The sequence below is a fragment of the Hemitrygon akajei genome, chromosome 1, assembly GCF_048418815.1.
Source record: "Hemitrygon akajei chromosome 1, sHemAka1.3, whole genome shotgun sequence".
NCBI lineage: Eukaryota > Metazoa > Chordata > Chondrichthyes > Myliobatiformes > Dasyatidae > Hemitrygon > Hemitrygon akajei.
The window spans coordinates 183,898,968-183,919,229 of NC_133124.1; the positions used below are offsets into that span (position 1 = coordinate 183,898,968).

At 42.0% G+C, this 20,262-nt stretch overlaps 1 protein-coding gene across 1 annotated transcript in view; it reads right to left on the reverse strand.

Moving 5' to 3' along the window:
* The window catches only part of lipeb (lipase, hormone-sensitive b), a 69,704-nt gene that overhangs the window by 22,173 nt on the left and 27,269 nt on the right, over positions 1–20,262 (reverse strand). Inside the window, exon 3 of the mRNA XM_073056004.1 lies at positions 16,614–16,704. Coding sequence (XP_072912105.1) covers positions 16,614–16,704 — 91 coding nt within the window. The remainder of the gene's footprint in view (positions 1–16,613; positions 16,705–20,262) is intronic.

Here is a 20,262-nt window from a genome sequence, read left to right on the forward strand (position 1 = left end):
GATCCTGGCCTCCAACATTGTTAATGTGTGGCGTGCGTGTCTTGGGGGGGGGGGGGGGGGGGGGAGGGGGGAGATTGCATGTTCTCACTGTGACCCCATGAGCTTTCCCTGGGACCTCTGACATCCCACCAGCTCTCTCTCTGGCAGCCTCTTCCAGCTACTCACCACTGTGGGTGATGAAAATCCCCCTCAGATCCCCTTATCCCTTCCCCTAAATCTGTGTCCTCCAGTGTTCTCACTTCTGATACAAGTTTTCCTGCAGTCTACACTGTCTGCAGCCCTCATAGCTTTATATGCAGCAATCAGGTCCCTCTTGACGTCTACTGAAGAACATTTGCAGAGGGCTGAATAGCATCCTTTATGTATCATGAGAAAATATGAAAAAGACTGAAAAAAACACTAGCAAAAGAGAAATTCAGTATCCATTCACTATACCCACTCTGTTACAGAAAAGGTGTCATTAAACTGGAAAGAATGCAGAAGAGATTTACGAGGATGTTGCCAGAACTCGAGGGAGTGAGTCAAGCAGACAGGTTGGGCAAGTTGGGATTTTATTCATTGGAACATAGAAGAATGAGGGATGATTTTATAGAGCTGTATAATCATGAGGGGCATAGATAGGGTGAATTCACACAGTGTTTTTCTCAGGGTTGGAGAATCAAAAGTAGGGGCAACAGGTTTAAGGCGAGTGGGGCGAAATGTAATGGGAACCTGAGGGGCCACTTTTTCACCCAGAGGGTGGTCCCCGTGTGGAACAAACTGCCAGAGAAAGTGGTTGAGGCAGGTACATTAACAACTTTTAAAAGGTACTTGTACAGGAAAGGTTTAGAGGGATACAGGCCAAATGCAGGCAAATGGGACTAGCTTGAATGGGAATCTGAGTCAGCATGGGTCAGTCAGGCTGAAGGGCCTGTTTATATACTGTATGAAAACAATTAAGCTTGACTTTGACTTTAAGAGGATGATTAGAGGGTTAAACATGTGGGACAGACTTCAAAGTTTTGAAGCATAGACCAAGTGTGGTGAACAATCCAGTCCAGTGTTAGCGGTTAAACACTCACCAGGAAACAGTGGGAGTTAGTCAGGTGATTGGTACAGCACAAGAACTAATCATGCACTCTCCAGACAAAGGTTCCTTTGTGCAAATGAGAAGCAGACCATTAAAAGTAGGAAGATTACAAAGAAATCTTCTATGCTGATGCACAGAATGGTACAGCACAGGAATGGGTCCATCAGTCCACCATGTAGTGTTGAACTATTAAGTTAGTAATTAAATGCCTGACTAAGCTAGTCTTTTCTTCCTAGACATTGTCCATAAGCCTTCATTTTCTGCACATTCACGTGTCTTTGAACAGCCTCTTAAACACATCTGTCTCTCTCACCACTCCTGGCAGCACATTCCAGGCACCTACCACACTCTGTAAAAAAAACTTGCCCCACGCATCTCCTTGGAGCTTACCCTCCTCACCTAAAATGCATGCCCTCTAGTACTAGACATTTCAACCCTGGGAAGAAAGATCCCGGCTGTCTACTGTACTGTTGCCTTCACAACCTTACAGATTTCTATCAGGTCCCGCTTCAACCTTTGCTTCTCCAGAGATAATAACTCTAGTTTGCCCAACCTCATCTTATGCCCTTGCCATCGAATCCAGGCACCATCCTGGTGAACCTCTTCTGCACCCTCTCCAAAGCCTCCACATTGTTCCTGTAACAAGGCAATCAGTATCAACCAGAACTCAATGCAATATTAACCGAAGTTGTATAAAGCTGCTGCAACATAATTTTCAGATTCTTGAAATCAGCACCTTGACTAATAAAGGCAAGCATGCCACACACCACCTTTACCACTTTCAGGGATTTGTGGACTTGGATCCTGAAATCCCTCTGTTCATCAACACTGTAAATCAATACAGTACATCCCTTTACATTTGACCTCCCAAAGTGTAATAAAATAAAACAAATCTATCTCAGGATAAAATGTGAGGGCAGTCAAATGCCATCGTTTCACAGCTATTATCGGGCAGGAGATACAGAAGCCTGAAGTCCTACATCACCAGGTTCAAGGACAGCTACTTCCCTTCAGCCATTTGGTTTGTAAACCAATCAGCATAACTTTAATCACTACAGTTTAACAACACTATAACCCTTTTGATCACTTTGCACAGAGTGGACTACAATTTTTTTGTTTTAATTATGTCCTTTCTTGAAAAAAATGTGTATAATTTATGTTTAATGTATATTTTTCTTGTGAATGCTCTTTATATGTTATGTGCCTGTGACGCTGCTGCAAATTTTTCATTGCACTTGTGCACAGACATACTTGTTCATATCCTTCCATTCTCTGCACACCCATGTGCCTATTAAAGAGGTTCTTAAATGCCTCTATCTTACACTCCAGACACCCACGCTCCTAAACTCAACTTTGAGCTTGTAAAATATTTATATAAATATATTGAGATGCCTCTACTACCTCGCACAGTAAGAATAACCCACACTTACTAAATAAATACTGTGAAAAATTTCACAGGAAGAATAGTTCATGTCCCACTGGCTTAATCAAATTAAATGTCTCAACTGGAAGGTCATAAAATATATTGGTAAATGGTTAATTAGACAATAAGGTGCAAAGGCCATAAGATAGATTGGGAGGTCAAGAGTCCATAATTATTATTGAATCATCTTAAAACAGTGGGGTAGAAGTTGTCCTTGAGCCTGCTGATACATGTTTTCAGGCTTTTGTATCTTCTGCCTGATAGGAGAGGGGAGGCGAAGAGAGAATGCCCGGGGTGTGTGGGGTCTTTGATTACGCTGGGTGCTTTCTCGAGGCACTGAGAAGTATAGAAGATAAAGTAATGGTACGCACTTAAGACAGACGAATCTCCAGAAACAATAATCTGCACCCCAAGTTATCGAGAAAAAGAAGATTGGAGCAGGACTTATCAGGTGCTAGTTGTTCCTTAAACGATGTTCATCCAGGTTGGAATGAGAATTGTTACATAGCACTCTACTGTTTCTGAAAACTGGTCTCCACATTATAGGGAGCATACGCAAGTGCTGGAGAGGGTGCAGAAGAAGATTACTAGGACATTGCCTGGGATGGAGCATTTCAGTTTCTAAGAGAGACAGGAGAAGCTGAGTCTGTTCTCTCTGGAGTGGAGGAGATTAAGAGGGGATATGATGGAGGTGTATAAAATTATGAGGGGTATGAATAGGGTATCACCGCTATGGAGGGGCCAATGCAAAGTGTCAGAAAAAGCTGAAGAAAGTTGCAAACTCAGGCAGCTCCATCATTGGCACTAGCCTCCCCAGCATCAAGGACATATTTGAAAGGTGATGCCTTAAAAAGGCAGCATCCATCATTAAGGACTCCCATCCACAGGACATGCCCTCTCTTCATTGTTACTATCAAGGAGGAATTACAGGGGCCTGAAGACATACGCTTGACACTTTAGTAATAGCTTATTCCCATCCACCATCACATTTTTGAATGGACAATGAACTCGTACATTACTGCACTATTTTTGCTCCCTTTTTGCACTGCTTATTTATTTTGACATTATGTAGATATTTTACTGTAACTTATGTATTTTTATTATGTGTTGTTCTTTGCTGCTGCCATAATACAACAAACTTCATGACATCTGCCAGAGTTATTAAACCTGATTCTGATTCCGATCCAGAGAGTGGTGGGTCCCTGGAACACACAGCCAGAGAGAGCAGTGATAGCAAAGTCAAGGACCGCACTGAAGACAAGTACAAATGGTATTTTAGGCTATGGACCATGTACTGGGAGATGGGATTAATATTGATGGATGTGCACTAGTCAGTATGTACAATGTGAGCTGAACGGCCTGTTTCTACGCTGCCTGTCTAAGATTCTATGACCGCTCATCTGCCCATCTAATGTTAGGCCTGGTGCCATTAATAGAGTTAGTTACTAAGGAGAGCATACACGAAAGGCATGCTGTTGACAATATTATCTAAGGAGGTTAAGGAGGCTCAGCTTGTCACCGAACACTCCAACAAATTTCTACATATGCGCTGTTGGAAGTGTCCTGACTCGTTGCATTATGGTCTGGTACGGAAACTTGAATGTGCAGGAATGCAAGAAACTGTAGACAGAAGTGGACTCATCCCAATACACCCCGAGCACGTCTTTCCACACCACTGGTGGTATCTACAGGAGATGCTGCTTTCAGAATTCAACATCCATCGTCAAAGATCCCCGCCATCTGGGCAATGCCTTCTTCTCACAGCTCACTTTGGGCAGGAGGTACAGAAGCCTGAAGTCCCACTCTACCAGGTGCTTGTACGCTTGTGACTGCGTGGGTTTCCTCCCACAGTACAAAGACATACAGTATGGTAGGTTAACTGGCCATGGTAAATTGTCTCGTGATTAGGCTAGGATTAAATTGAGAGAATGCTGGGCAGCACGGCTTGAAGGCCTATTCCGTGCTGTAACTCTATAAATAAATAACCACTACAACTTGGCATGAGCACTTTTGCATTAAAATTGACTTTTTTTGTTCTAATTCTGTATAATAGATGTTTCATCTATGATTTTCTTGTGAATTTTGGTATCTGATGCTTTATGCCATGGCTGTGATACAGCTGCAAGTAAGATTTTTATTGCAGCTATGTACCTCTGCACTTGGCACTAAACTCCACTTTGATGCATATCTATCTGACTCCAAAGGAAAATAATAAAGCATCCAAAAGCATCCACCTGATATGATTTAAGTTAACGCAGGAACAGCTCAGTATGAGAAACATAAATGGACTCACCATACTGTGGTAAGCTACCTGCTTCCTTTGGCGAAGGCATTATATTAAAAGAGAAACAAAACATTACTTAGTGTTGCCTAATGCACTTTCCCTCTCTTACTACTAAAGATATCACTCCAGAATGGTATTGAGACTCCTGCTCAATGTTTTAGCCTCTACTGAGGCAAGTGTTGGTATGGAGTTCGGATCGGTTTGAACACTCCAACACAGGTCTGGTACTCTATAAAGCTGCCTCTATACACCGTCTTATTCCACAGATCAACTCTATCACAGAAGCTACAGATTGATTAATTCATGTTGACACAATTGTATTTCTAAGCTATATTGACTGTTCTGTTGTATATACTTTTACTGTATATATTACTTATTACAAATAACCATAATTTGCACATTCAGATGGAGATGTAACGTAAAGATTTATTACTTCTCACGTACGTGAAGGATGTAAGAAATAAAGTCAATTCAATTCAATACAGGCTGGGGATTATGTAAACATCCTCCTGCCAAACCCTGCCAATCTCTGTCCCATCAAACACTCAGGGAGTAGGTACAACATGGGTCAGGATTGCACAAAGCTTCCTCCACATACACTCTCTCATCAAACACTCCCACAGAACATATTACACACGTCAGGTACTGCATACAGCTCACACTGTCCCACTGAGCGGTGATAAAACACAGAGGAAAGCTCATTTCTCAGAGACACTGAGAAATACCAGGAGACAAAAAGGCCCTTCTGCCCATTGAATTTGGGATACCAACCATCCATTTATACTAATCACACTTTATTCTCCACATATTCCCATCAATTCCCTTCAGATTCAATCCCTCACCCACCCACCCACCACCCCACATGTCCTTAGGATGTGAGAGGAAACTGGAGCACATGATGGGGAAAACTCATGGAAATCGCAGAGAGATAGTGCAAATTCTACACAGCTACACCTACACACACACACAGGGCCTGAAAACTTCAGGCAGGATGGGAAGGGGAAGCGCGGGGTCTGCTGGAGGACAGCATGTGATTGTGGCAGGGTTATGTTTCAACAATTATGTGTAGTGGAAATGTTCAGAGGTTGGAGATAAAGGAGATGAATCAGTGGCACGAGAGAGACTGAGATAAGTTGACTGTCGACTGTCAAAATTTCACTCCACAGCTATTGCCTGATCCGTTAACATCTCTTTTCATCTCCACAAAACTTCCAAACTGGTTCCACCTGTGTTGCCAATGCAGTCTGCATAATGCCACCCCATTGCCACTTCCTACAATAAATCTCTGCAGTCACTAGTTCCAAAGGGTTTTCTCTGACACATTTTACGATGCTGAATCGTTTGGTAACATTTATTTGATTTTAGAACTTAACCCTCACAATTTACCTCTTACACCATATTCTCTGAGAATTTACCTCAGGACACTACTTTCCACAGTATGAATACCTACAAAGCATTCAAAAATGCTCAGTAACTCCCACAGTTTATCAATAATATTGGACCAATAACTGGGCCAGCTGGGTGAACTTGCAGAACATTATAAAGAATACATAGACAATTATAGAGCAGGAAGGTTGTATCAATCATAGGTATGATTCCTTTGTTTTACAAAAAAAAGTAGCAAAGTGCAGATTAAAGGATATTAGGGCATACGTATTGTTCCACACATACGGGTATATGTTGGCTCTGTGGTTTAAGGATGTGATGGTGGGAGTATCACCAACAGAGAAAAATAAGCAGCTGTTTCTGCTCACCCCATCTGAGCCAAAGAGGAGACGCCATGTGTTTTAACGCAACAACTGACTCCATTATACACGGCTAGCATTGTAGATTTATTGGTGTTGGTTTACTATTGTTACGTCGATCAAGATATAGTGAAAAGCTTGTTTTGCATACTGTTCATACAGATCAAATCACTTCACAGTGCATTGAGGCAGAACAAGGTAAAACAATAACAATGGAGAATAAAGTGTAACAGCTACAGAGAAAGTGCAGTGCAGGTAAACAATAAAGTGTAAGATCATAATGAGGTAGATTGTGAAGTGAATTGATGCTGGGGGGGAAAGAAGTGAAAATTAAGGGAAATCAGTACGCAATTACTTTGAGATATTTACCCTGGCATTTCGCCACCAAATCTGTTCTCTAAGTGATAATACCGTACACTTTACCATCTAGGTCCTTTGGGAACAGAGCAAGTGGAGATGGCGGACTGGAACTATTTAATAAATAATAGAAAATGTCATTGGATATATAACAAATGCATACTCTGTTCAATTATCACTAGTGGTAAGCTTATCCATAATATAATATTACATAAGCTGCAAGATTTTAAACATTAAATGTAAAGTATACATTGAGGATGATATGAAAATTGGTGGTATAGTAAGCAGTATAGAAGATTATCTGAGATTACGAAGGGGTAGGAGATGCTGCCTCATGAAGGAAACGTCCATCATCAAAGATCCCTGCATTCTTGACCATAACATCTTCCTGCAGCTCCCACTGGGCAGGAGGTACAGAAGCCTGAAGTCCCACACCACCGAGAACAGCTATTTCACTTCAACCAATCGGTTCTTGAAGCAAATGACACAACCCTGATCACTGCCTCAGTGTAGCAACACTAGGACCACTCAGATCACTTTGCATTAATCTGATCACTGTCTTTTTTTTTGTTTCAATTGTGTTTTTTTTGTAAAAATGAGTATAATTTATGTCCAATTCATACTCCAAATGCTGCGTATATCATGCTATGCAGCTGAGATGCTGCTGCAAGCAAGTTTTTCATTGCCTTTGTGCATACATAAGAGTCAGAGTACTACAGTACAGAAACAGGCCCTTTGGCCCATCTAGTTCTAGTCCCACCTGCCTGCACCAGCCCATAGTCCTCCATACCCCTCTCACCCATGTATCTATCTGAACTTCTCTAAAATGTTACAATTGACAATGAATGTACAACACATGTACTTGTATGTCTGGCAATAAACTTTACTTTGGGTTAGAGGGCACAAATTTAAGATGAGAGGGGAAAATTTAAAGTGGATCACAGGGATAAGGTTTTCACACTGAAGGGCTGAGTATATGGAACAAGCTGTCAGAGAAAGCAATAGAGGCAGATATAATTGCAATGTTTAAAAGACATTTGGATAGGCACATTGAACGGAAATTTAGAGGAACATGGGTAAGATGTAGGAAAATGAAACTAGCTCACAGAGGCATCCTGGTTGGCATGTAACGGTCAGGCTGTTGGGCCTGTTTCAGTACTGAGTCTACAATGTCGGTAATGCATCGTACCATTACCTGTACGTGATGTGGTTTAAGGATGTTGTGAATATCACTGGCAGGATCCAATTTACAAACAGCAAGCTGTAGTTTCTCCTCCCCCATCCGTGCCACAGAGGAGGTATTGTGTGGATTAATGCATTAATTAAATGCATTATAGATAGTGCATTAACACGGTCAACAGATTTCATACAGGGAGATCATTGTGTGATTACTTGGAGATAAACATTCTCTAAACAATAATCTGGTGTGTTTTACCCCTGTAAAGCCTTCAGGAACAGGGCAAGTCATGTCAGTGGACAAACACTGTCAAAATGAGGATATTGTTAACATTACAGGGTGTGTGCAGATCAGCTTCGTTTCCCTATACTTCACTAAGCAGAACAATCAACATGAACCAAGGGTCGGATTGGGTACGGATAGAATATCTTTTAGAATACTGTATACAGTACAGCACAGCACACAAACAGGTCTTCAGCCCACGATTGTGTACCAACTCTAGCAAATTCCTACAGATGTACAACAAAGCGCATTCTGATTGGTTGCAATACCACCCATATGGAGGCTCCAATGCACAGAAGCACAAGAGGTTGCAGAGGGTTGTGGACTCAGCCAGCTCCCTCACAGGCACAACCCTTCCCACCCCTGAGGGCATCTTCAAAATGCAATGTGTCAAAAAGGCACCATCCATCACTAAGGACTTCTCCATCTGGGAAATGCCCTCTTCTTGTTACTACCATCAGGGAGAAGGTACTAACCACACTCAATGTTTAGAAGCAGCTTCTTCCCCTCTGCCATCAGATTACTGAACTATCCATGAATCCATAACACCACCCTACTATTCCTCTTTCGTACTATTTAATCTCTTGCACTGTACTGCTGCCACAAAAAACAAAGTGTACATTGTGGGTCAGTGATAATACACCTGATTCAGATTCTAATGATACCTAATCCTTTTTATCTGCACAATGTCCATATCTCTCCGTTTCCTGCTCGACCATGTACCTTTCCTTCCACAGCACATTCCTGGCACCCACCATTGTCACCTTAAATGCAAGCCCCCTAGCATTACACATTTCAACCCAGGGAAAATGATACCATCTCTCATCACTTCTTAAACTTCTATCAGGTTCTTCTCAGCCTCCGTTGCTCTATTAAAAGCACCCAAGTTTGTCCAACCCCTTGTACTGGTGTTTCAAGAAAGTGGCGTCCATCACCAAGGACCCTCACCGTCTGAACTCTTCCCATTACTACCATTGGGGAGGAGGTACAGGAGCCTGAAGACCCACATGCACTGATTCAGGGCAACACACAAAAATGCTGGAGGAACTCAGCAGGTCAAGCAGCATCAATGGAGGGAGATGAACAGTCAATTTTTGGACTGATACTATTTTTTGCAGCAGCACAGCACAGCACGAAGACATAAAATTACCATAAATGACAAACTAAATAAATCATGCAGAAAAGGAATCTCATGGTAGTGTTCATGAGTTGTTCAGAAATCTGATGGTGGAGGGGAAAGAAGCTGATCTGAATCATTGAGTGCAGGTCTTCAGGCTCCTGTAGCTCATCCTTGACAGTAGTCATGAGGCATACAAAACCATGAAGGGGCACAGATACGGTGAGCTGTCTTTTTACTTTTACCACAGTTGGGGAATTGAAAACTAGTGGACTTTGCTTTAAGGTTAGAGGAGAAAGATTTCATAAGAATCCTAGCAACTTCCTTTTACACAAAACGGTATTTACAATATTTGGATGACAAATGTTCAGAGGAATATAGGCTAAATACTGAGAAATAGAATTAGTTCTGCTTACTGGTCATGAGGTTTGCTCATCTCTGCACTCAACTAAGGCTGTGGCCTGCAACTAATGGCTAATGAACTGTCCATGAGCCTCAGGATTCACACCAACAGGTTCAGGAAGAGTTATTATCTCTTGACCATCAGGCTCTTGAACCAAAGGGGGATAACTTCACTCAGTTACACTTGCCCCATCAGTAAAATGTTCCCACAACCTATGGACTCACTTTCAAGGACTCTTCATCTCATGTCCTTCATATTTATTGCTTACTTATTTACCATTGCTATTTCTTTCTTTTTGTATTTGCACAGTTTGTAGTCTTTTGCACACTGGTTGAACACTCATGTTGGTGTGGTCTTAGTTCAAATTTACTTTGAACATCCTTGTATATCTTCTTTGCTCTCTTTCCAATTTAATGATGTTTTCTTTGAACAGGATGATCAAATTAATCTTCAGGATTGATTCATCAGGATAAGGTGTTAAATAAAAGACACTAAAGCCAAAATAACTGCTTTTCTCGTTCACTAAACAACAGGATGAATTGGGACTCAGCTTACTTTACTAAGGTTGAAAGTAAATTTATTATCAAAGTATATATGTGTCACCATGTACAGCTCTGAGATTCATTTCCTTGTGGCTAACATGAGGAGGCAAAGTTTTAAGGTGCTTGGAAGTAGGTATAGAGAGGATGTCAGGGGTACGTTTTTCACACAGAGAGTGGTGGGTGTGTGGAATGCACTTCTGGTGACAGTGGTGGAGGCAGATACAATAGTGACTTTTAAGTGACTCTTAGATAGGTATATGGAGCTTAGAAAAATAGAAGGCTATGTGGTAGGGTAATTCTAGACAGTTTCTAGAGTAGGTTACATGGTCAGCACAACATTGTGGGCCAATGGGCTTATAACATTGTGTAAATTTCTATGTTCTATGTACTCAACAAATCTATACTATAGTAACTATAACAGAATCAAAGAAAGACCACCCAACAAGGGTGCTAAAGTGCAGAAGATAACAAACAAACCATTGAAATGCAAATATAAATAAATCGCAATAAATAACAAGAACATGAGATGAAAGTGCAAAACAAAAGTAGTGATGTAGTGTTCATAGGTTCAATGTTCATTTAGAAATTGGCTGGCAGAGGGGAAAACGTTGTCCCTGAATTGCTGAGCATGTGCCTTTAGGCTTTTGTACCTCCTTCCCGATGGTAAGTGTCCTGGGTGATGGGGATCCTTAATGATGGATGTCACCTTCCTAAGGCACTGCTCCTTGAAGATGTCTTCGATACTACGGAGGCTAGTACCCATGGTGGAGCTGACTTCAGTCTTGTGTAGTAGCCCCCACCCCCCCATACCAGATGGTATTTTCCTCCATCACCACCTCTGGCAGTGTATTCCTGATACCCACCACTCTCTGTATAAAAAATACTCACCCTGCACATCTCCTTTGAACTTACTTCCACTCACTTTAAATGAATACCCTCTAGTTTTAGACATTTCAACACTGGGAAAAAGATACCAGCTATCCACCCTATCTATGTCTCTGGTAAAATCTTTTAAACTTCAATCAGCTCTTCCCTCAAGAGAAAACAAGCTTGTTCAACTTCTCCTTATAGCACATGTCCTCTAATCCAGGCAGCATCCTAAACCCTGAACATCCTTCCTGTAAAAGGGTAATCAGAAATAAGGGTAATACTCCAGATTCAAAGTACATTTATTATCAAAGTATGATTGCAGTTTATAACCCTGAGATTTACTTTCACCACACACAGCCACAAATCAAAGCAAACCATGACACTTTAATCAGCAAGAAATAGAGTCGATAATGGGCTTGCGACCATCTCTAAGCTTCTTGGCCCCTAGGCTGCTCTCCTTCTGGAGCTTACTTGGAGACAGCAAAGTGCCAGATTGCTCAACTGGCTTGACCAGTTGAGTTGACCATCACTCACACCATCAAACTGTAGATCCCAGGCCCCAACAGATAGGGCCTAACCAGAGTTCTATGAAGTTACAACATAATTTCCTGACTCTTGAATTCAACATCTCAACCAACGAAGGCAAGTGAGAGAGAGCCTTCTCTTTTTCTTCTTTATACACTTTCTGTTTGTATGTAGTCTTTGTAATTACGAGATTGAATAAAACTAAAGCACAACAGTGGCATAGCTCAAATACAAGTGTGAATTTGATTGGTTTACTCATACTTTGAATGGGTGTAGAATTTGGGCAGCCCAGTGGCTCAGCAAGTAGAGCTACCGCCTTCCAGCTCCAGAGTCCAAGGAACCATCCTGACTGAGTGTGAGTGTGAGTGTGAGTGTGAGTGTGAGTGTGTGTGTGTGTGTGTGTGTGTGTGTGTGCGCGTGCGTGCGCGCGCGCTCTTAGTAAATGTGTGATAAAGTGCAGAAGATAACAAACAACCCATTGAAATGCAAATATAAATAAATAGCAATAAATAACAAGAACATGAGATGAAAGTGAGTCCTTATCAATGATTGGTAAATGAAGTTGAATAAAGTTATTCCCTTTTGTTCAAGAGCCTGATGGTTGAGGGGTAGTAACTTCCTGAACCTGGTGGTGAGAGTCCTGAGGCTCTTGGACCTTCTTCCTGATGGCAGCAGTGAGAAGAGAGCATGACAAGCGTGGTGGGGATCCCCGATGATGAATGCTGCTTTCCTATGACTGCGTTTCATGGGGATGTGCTCAATGGTGGGGAGTGCTTAACCCGTGATGGTCAGGGACAAATTCACTACTTTTTGTAGTTTTTCCATTCACAGGCATTGGTGTTTCCATACCAGCTGTGATGCAGCCAGTCAATATACCCTCCACCACACATCTATAGAAGTTTGTTAAAATCTTAGATGTCATGCTGAATCTCTGCAAACTCCTAAGAAAGTAGAGGCACTGCTGTGCTTTCTTTGTAACTGCTCTTATGTGCTAGGCCCAGCACAGGTCCTCTAAAATAGTAAAGTTTATGAATTTAAAGTTATTTACCCTCACCACCTCTTATCCTCCAATGAAAAGTGGCTTATGGACCTCTGGTTTTGCTCTCTTTTTCTATAATCAGTTCCTTGGTCTTGCTGACAACTGAACGAGAGGTCGTTATGATACCACTCAGCCAGATTTTCAGTCTCCCTCATATAAGCTGATTCATCACCACCTATGATTTGGCCCATGAAAGTGGTGTGTCAGCAAACTTGAATATGGCATTGGAGCTGTGATTAGCTACACAGTCATAAATGTAAAGTGAGTAGAGCAGGGGGTTAAGCATGCAGCCTTGTGGTGCACTGTGCTGATGGTGATCGTGTTGCCAAACTGAACTAACTGGGGTCTACCAGTGAGAAAATTCAGGATCCAATTGCACAAGGTGGTATTGAGACCAAGGTCTTGGAGCTTATTATTAGTTTTGCAGGGATGATGGTATTGAATGCTGAGTTGTAGTTGATAAAGAGCATCCTGATGTACATATCTTTGCTGTCTCGATGTTCCAGGGTTGAGTGAAGAGCCAATGAGATGGTATCCGCTGTGGACCTGTTGCTCTGGTAGGCAAATTGGAGCTGATTCAAGTCACCTCTCAGCAGGAGCTAAAATGGTTCATCACCAATCTCTCAAAAAAATTCATTACTGTGAAAGTAAGTGATACTGGGTAACAGTCATTGAGGTAGTTTACCATGAGCTTCTTGGACACCGGTATAATTGAAGCCTGCTTGAAGCACATACCACCAAAGAAAGAGGTTAAATATCTCAGTGAACACACCAGCCATTTGATCAACAAAGGTCTTTAGCAGTTGGCCTGGTACCCCATCTGCTCTGGATGCTTTTTGTGGGTTCACCCTTCTGAAGGCAGCCTACATGTCAGCTTCAGAGACTGAAGTCATCAAATCATCAGCGGATGTGGGAGTTCACGATGGTTCAGGGAAATAGATTTACAATGGAGATGAAAAAATGTTTTTCCTAAGAATTTGTGGAATTCTCTGCCCAGAAAATATATTTAAGCCACAGTCAGATTTTTTTTTTTAAGGGAATGAAGGGATCTGGGGAAAAGTCAGGTAGATGGAACTGAGTCCACAACAAGATCAGCCATGATCTTACTGAATGGTGGAGCAGGCTCGACAGGACAGATGGCCAACTTCAGCTTCTATTTTTTTTTTACGGACTTATGTTCATTCAGTTGTTGACTAGATAATCTTGTTTATAGCTCAGCCCCATGGTCAACATGATTTTGCCCCATTAAAGACATCCCCCTTACCCCACCCAACCTGCAGCCTTAACACCTTATTTTATTTCCTTCCCAGTTCTGACAAAGGGTCTTCGATCTGAAATGTTAAATCTGGTTCTCTTCCCTCAGCAGCATGTTCAGAAACAGCTACTTCCATTCAACCATCAAGGACATCTTTAAGATGCGATGCCTCAGAAAGCTGGCATTCAGATAAAGACCCTGAGCCAGGAGGTACAAGAACCTGAACACCCACACTCAATGTTTCAACAACAGCATCTTCCCCTCCACCATCCGATTTTTGTACGGTCCATGAACCCATGAACATGATCTCATTATTTGTTTTTTGCAATTTTTATTTATTTTGTAACTTATAATGATTTTTTATGTCTTGCATTGTACTGTTGCAACAAAACAACAAATTTCATAATAGGTCAGTGATAATAAACCTGATTCTAATTCTGTATATCAGTTCTTGAAACAACCTCCACAACCCAAATAACAACCTCAGTACAGCAAAACTGTAACCACAATGGTCTGTATGTTCTTTCTTGTAAAAACAATGCATAATTCATGTTTGATTTATTTTTTTTTCTTGTGAATATTGTGTTTTTGGTGCTATGTGTCTGGGGTGCTGTGCGTCTGACAATAAACTTGACTTTACCTTTTGAGTGTTTCTGACATATTCAGCTTTTATTGCAGGAAATTCAGGTTGGAAATGTGACTTGGAAACAGGACCCAACTCATTACCAAACCCTGGATATGTGTGAGAACCTGGTCTAGCAGAGACTTGGAGTTGGGGAAACCAGAACTCAGCATCATCCGTTCTGAGGAGTGGTTGATTGTGCAAAGAGCCAGCATTTTGAACACACAACAGTACAGAACATGAACAGGCCCTTTGATATATTATATTGTGCTGAACTAATTAAACTCACAATTAAGTGCTTAAGTAAACTGATTCCTTCCACCTACACAACGTCTATATCTCTCCATTTCCTGCACATTCACATGCCTATTTAGAAGCCCTTTATACATCCTTATTGTATTTCAGAATCAGAATCAGGTTCAATATCATTGGCACATGTTGTGAAATTTATTAACTTTATTGCAGCAGTACAATGAAATACATGATAGATAAATATAGAGAAATATACTGAGTTACATTATGTGTATATAAATAAAAGCATTTAAATAGTTAAGTTAAAATAAGTACGGGTAGTCCAAAACAAAAGTAGTGATGTAGTGTTCATAGGTTCAATGTTCATTTAGAAATTGGCTGGCAGAGGGGAAAACGTTGTCCCTGAATTGCTGAGCATGTGCCTTTAGGCTTTTGTACCTCCTTCCCGATGGTAAGTGTCCTGGGTGATGGGGATCCTTAATGATGGATGTCACCTTCCTAAGGCACCGCTCCTTGAAGATGTCTTCGATACTACGGAGGCTAGTACCCATGGTGGAGCTGACATCAATGTTGTGTAGTAGCCCCCACTCCCCCATACCAGACGGTATTTTCCTCCATCACCACCTCTGGCAGTGTATTCCTGATACCCACCACTCTCTGTATAAAAAATACTCACCCTGCACATCTCCTTTGAACTTACTTCCACTCACTTTAAATGAATACCCTCTAGCTTTAGACATTTCAACACTGGGAAAAAGATACCAGCTATCCACCCTATCTATGTCTCTGGTAAAATCTTTTAGACTTCAATCAGCTCTTCCCTCGAGAGAAAGCAAGCCTGTTCAACTTCTCCTTATAGCACGTGTCCTCTAATCCAGGCAGCATCCTAAACCCTGAACATCCTTCCTGTAAAAGGGTAATCAGAAATGAGGGTAGTACTCCAGATTCAAAGTACATTTATTATCAAAGTATGATTGCAGTATACAACCCTGAGATTTGCTTTCACCACACACAGCCACAAATCAAAGAAAACCATGACACTTTAATCAGCAAGAAATAGAGTCGATAATGGGCTTGTGACCATCTCTAAGCTTCTTGGCCCCTAGGCTGCTCTCCTTCTGGAGCTTACTTGGAGACAGCAAAGCGCCAGATTGCTCAACTGGCTTGAAACACACCGTCAAACTGTAGATCACAGGCCCCAACAGATAGGGCCTAACCAGAGTTTTATGAAGTTGCAACATAATTTCCTGACTCTTGAATTCGACATCTTGACTAACAAAGGTTAGAGTCTTCTCTTTTACTTCTTTATACACTTCCTGTTTGTGTGTAGTCTTTGTAATTACAAGATTGAATAAAACTAAAGCACAACAGTGGCATAGCTCAAATACAAGTGTGAATTTAATTGGTTTACTTATACCTTGAACCAGTGTAGAATTGGGCAGCCCAGTGGAACCATTGTGTGTGTGTGTGTGTGTGTGTGTGTGTGTGTGTGTGCGTGTGTGTGTGTGTGTGTGTGTGTGTGTGTGTGTGTGTGTGTGTGTGTGTGTGTGTGTGTGTCCTTGAGTCCTGTTTCTCAAAGGTTCATCCCTGTTTCTGTGTAACTGCTCCATGATTCTGTGAGACCAGGTGCAGACAAATGTATTCAACTTACCCAAGCTGGTTTCACGCTTCCTGTAATTCTCTCCGAATGATACCAGGCTGATTGAGATAGTTTGCAGGAAGGGTCGGATGGAAGGGGTAAACTGTAATGAAGGAGAGGTGAAAGATCAGATATTAAATTCTTCAAGATGACTGGTTAAGAAGGTATATGCCAAGTTTGCCTTTAATAGTCAAGGCAATGAGTTCAAGAGTCAGGAATTTATGTCGCAGCTTTACAAAACTCTGGTGAGGCTGCATTTAGAATATTGCATTCAGTTCTGGTTGTCCTTCATAGGAAGGGTGTAGAAGCAGTTCACCAGCATGCTGTCTAAATTTGAGGGTTAGGCAAACTTGGGTTGTTTTCTCTGGAGCAGTGGAGATTGAGGGGGGACCTGACAAAGTAATGAGAGGCATTAAACAGAGTAGACAGCTAATATTTTTCCCTAGAGGTCAAAATATCTAATACTAAGAGAGTCTGTGTTTCAGGTGAGAACTAAGGCTACGTCCACACTAGACCAGATAATTCTGAAAAAGCCGGTTTTGCGTAAAAACGATAGGTGTCCACACTAGGCGTTTTAAAAAATATCTCTGTCCACATTAAAACGGATATTTCGGCGAACCTCCTCCTCCTACTGCGCATGCGCAGGACACATCTACTGAAAACAAGTGACATGTTTAGTGTCAAATCTCACCATGAAAGACTTAGTGCATGTTTGTCCAGTTACAGACTAGAAAAACTTAAACAACGGACAGCTGTTGGCTCTCGCGCAGGAGGACTTAAAACTAAAAAAAAACAAATACTGGAGCGTATGGAGGCAACCGACGGGGAGTTCACGGACAGATTGACCCGGCTGACGACGAACATTGAAAAACTGACGAACTCTGTGCATTAATAAAGTCTCTTGTTAAATTATAAAACATGTCTGCATCAGTATTATCTTGTATTTTCATACAATGTTACAATGGCATTAGGGGATACGGTGAGCGAGCAGTTAAGTGGACATGAGGCTAGGTTTAGATCAGCCATGTGATCTCCTGGACCAGTTTTCGATAGCCTGGATGGGTCGGAGAGGAATTTTCCAGATTTTTTCTCCTCAATTGGCAACTCGGTTTTTTTCCCCCGGGTGATCACATGGGTTTGGGCGGGATGAATAATAAAATAAAATGGGCGGCATGGTGCCCTGTTGGTTGGCACTGTTGCCTTGTGGGATTCGGTGAAAACTAGAGTTAAGATTGGATCAGCCATGATCTTGTTGAATGGCGGAGCAGGCTTGAGGGGCTGATTGGCCTACTCCTGCTCCTATCTCTTATGTTCTTATGAGGTTGTTACACATCTATTGTCAGAGAAGTACTTGCATAAATAGGTAAACCACCTTCATACGAGCAAGGACAGAAAACAGGGCAAAGTGAGTATACATTTATTCAGTAAGTTATGGGTCAAAGTATTTGGTGAGTGCATTTCTAACTCTTCTGGCTTCAGTCTCGTTGCCGTGTTCTCTGAAATTGTTAGGTTGCGTTCAAGAAAACAATGAAATGGCACGCTGCCGTCACCATCTGTTCCTGCATGTCATGACAGTGTTTTTAGATTTCTCCAGTTACCCCGTCCACACTGCTCCCGCCAATCTGGCGTTTTCAAAATTACACACTCTGGAGAGTGTTTCTGAATATCTCCGTTTTCGGGGGACGAAACCACCATTTTAGTGTGGACGCAGGGTAAAAACGAAGAGAAAAAGCTTCGGTTACAGATTTATCTGGTGTAGTGTGGACATAGCCTAAGTTCAAAGGAGATATGCGGGTCAAGTTTTTAGTTACACAGAGTGGTGGGTGCCCTGGAATGTGAGCCTAGAGCTGGCGATGGAGGCAGATATGATAGAGGTGTTTAAGAGGTTCTTAGGTAGACATAAGAATGCTAAGGAAATGGAGGGATATGGACCCTGTGTAGGCAGAAGGAGTTAATTTACTTAGGTGTTTAATTACTAAGTTAATTAGTTCAGCACAGCACCTTGGGCTGAAGAACCTGTTTCCAAGATGTAATGTTGTTCACTGGTCCTGTGACCACTGACACCAGGCACACAGTCTCTGAAGAATATTGATAATGGCTGGGGTCACCCGTGTTATAAAGACACTGTCCAGAAGGTGGCAAACCACTTCTGTAGAAAAATTTGCCAAGAACTACCATGGTCATGGAAAGATCATGATCATCTATGTCATGACACGGCATATGACGAACCAACAAACTGTTGTTCTATGTTCTATGTTCATAGAACAGCCAGGAGGAATCGTGACAATAAGAATGGTCAGGAACTGTTGACATCCTGAGAGAAGGTACAATTAAAGGAAGTTGAGAGGAGTGAGAGGGGCACTCACCATTACATCAATGGAGGACAGTATAACTGACAACTAAACACAAGTAGCATTCATACATGGGACTTTGCTATGTAAAGAAAGACCGAAGACTTGAAACACCTACAAACAATTACAGGGTAGGCTCAAAACAAAACAATATAGATGCCAGAAATCTGAAACAAAAATCAGGAAAATAGCAGCAAACATTCAGAAAGTCAGGTAGCAAATAGAGCTAGAAAGAGAGTTTAAAGAGTTCACATCAGTAGAAATAGGAAATGCTGCAAGGGCAGAAAAAGAAACAGTTAATGTCGCGGGTGTGGGGGAGAGAGAACAAGTTTGGGTTTCAGAGGTGGAGAAGGTGGCTACGTCAATGTATTACACACACAAAATATTGGAGGAGCTCAGCAGATCATACAGCATCTGTGGAGAGAAATAAACAGATAATGATTGGGGCTGAGATTCTTTATCAGTGCTGGAATGGGAGGGGGAAAAAGCCAGAACAAGAAGTGGAGGGGGGAGTGATAGGTGAGACTAAGTGAGGGGAAAGGTGGGTGGAGGAGGGCACATGAAGTGAGAAGCTGGAAGATGAAACATGGAAAAGGTAAAGGGCAGAAGAAGAAAGAATCTGACGGGAGGATAGTGGACAAAGTGAAGGAGGAGGTGAAGTGAAGAGGGAGGTGATGGGCAGGTGAGAAGGAGAGAGAAGAGGGGAGCCAGAACAGGAAATGTTAAAAGAGTGAGGGGGGGGGGGGGGGGAAGCTGAAAATACCAGAAGTTAGAAAACTTGATACTCATGCTGTCAGGTTGGAGGCTACTCAGGTGGAATCGGAAGTGTTACTCACCCAACCTTATCGGGCAGTACAGGAGGCTACATGTTGTAATGGGAATGGGAAGTAGAATTAAAATGGGTGCCTTTTGTGGCAGACAGAGCAAAGTTGCTTGATGGAGTGATCCTCCAATCTTCGTCAGATTTCACTGACATAGAGGAGGCCACACCAGGAGCATCAGATACAGTAGACAAACCCAACAGGTGAGTTGGGGCAGATACAGGTATATTATGTCTATTTAGTCAGTCAGTGTAATCTGTCAGAAAAGGTGAGGCGGAGAGGCACGCCCAGCAGGCTCTACAATATGAAATGAATAGAGTCACGGTCTGGTATGGCAATTCAAATGCACAGGAATGCAAGAAGCTGCAGAGAGTAGTGGACTCAGCCCAATACATCATTGACACACCTGTCCCCACCATCACTAATATCTACAAGAGGTACTGTCTCAAGAGGGCAACGTCTACCATCAAAGATTCCTAACATATGGGC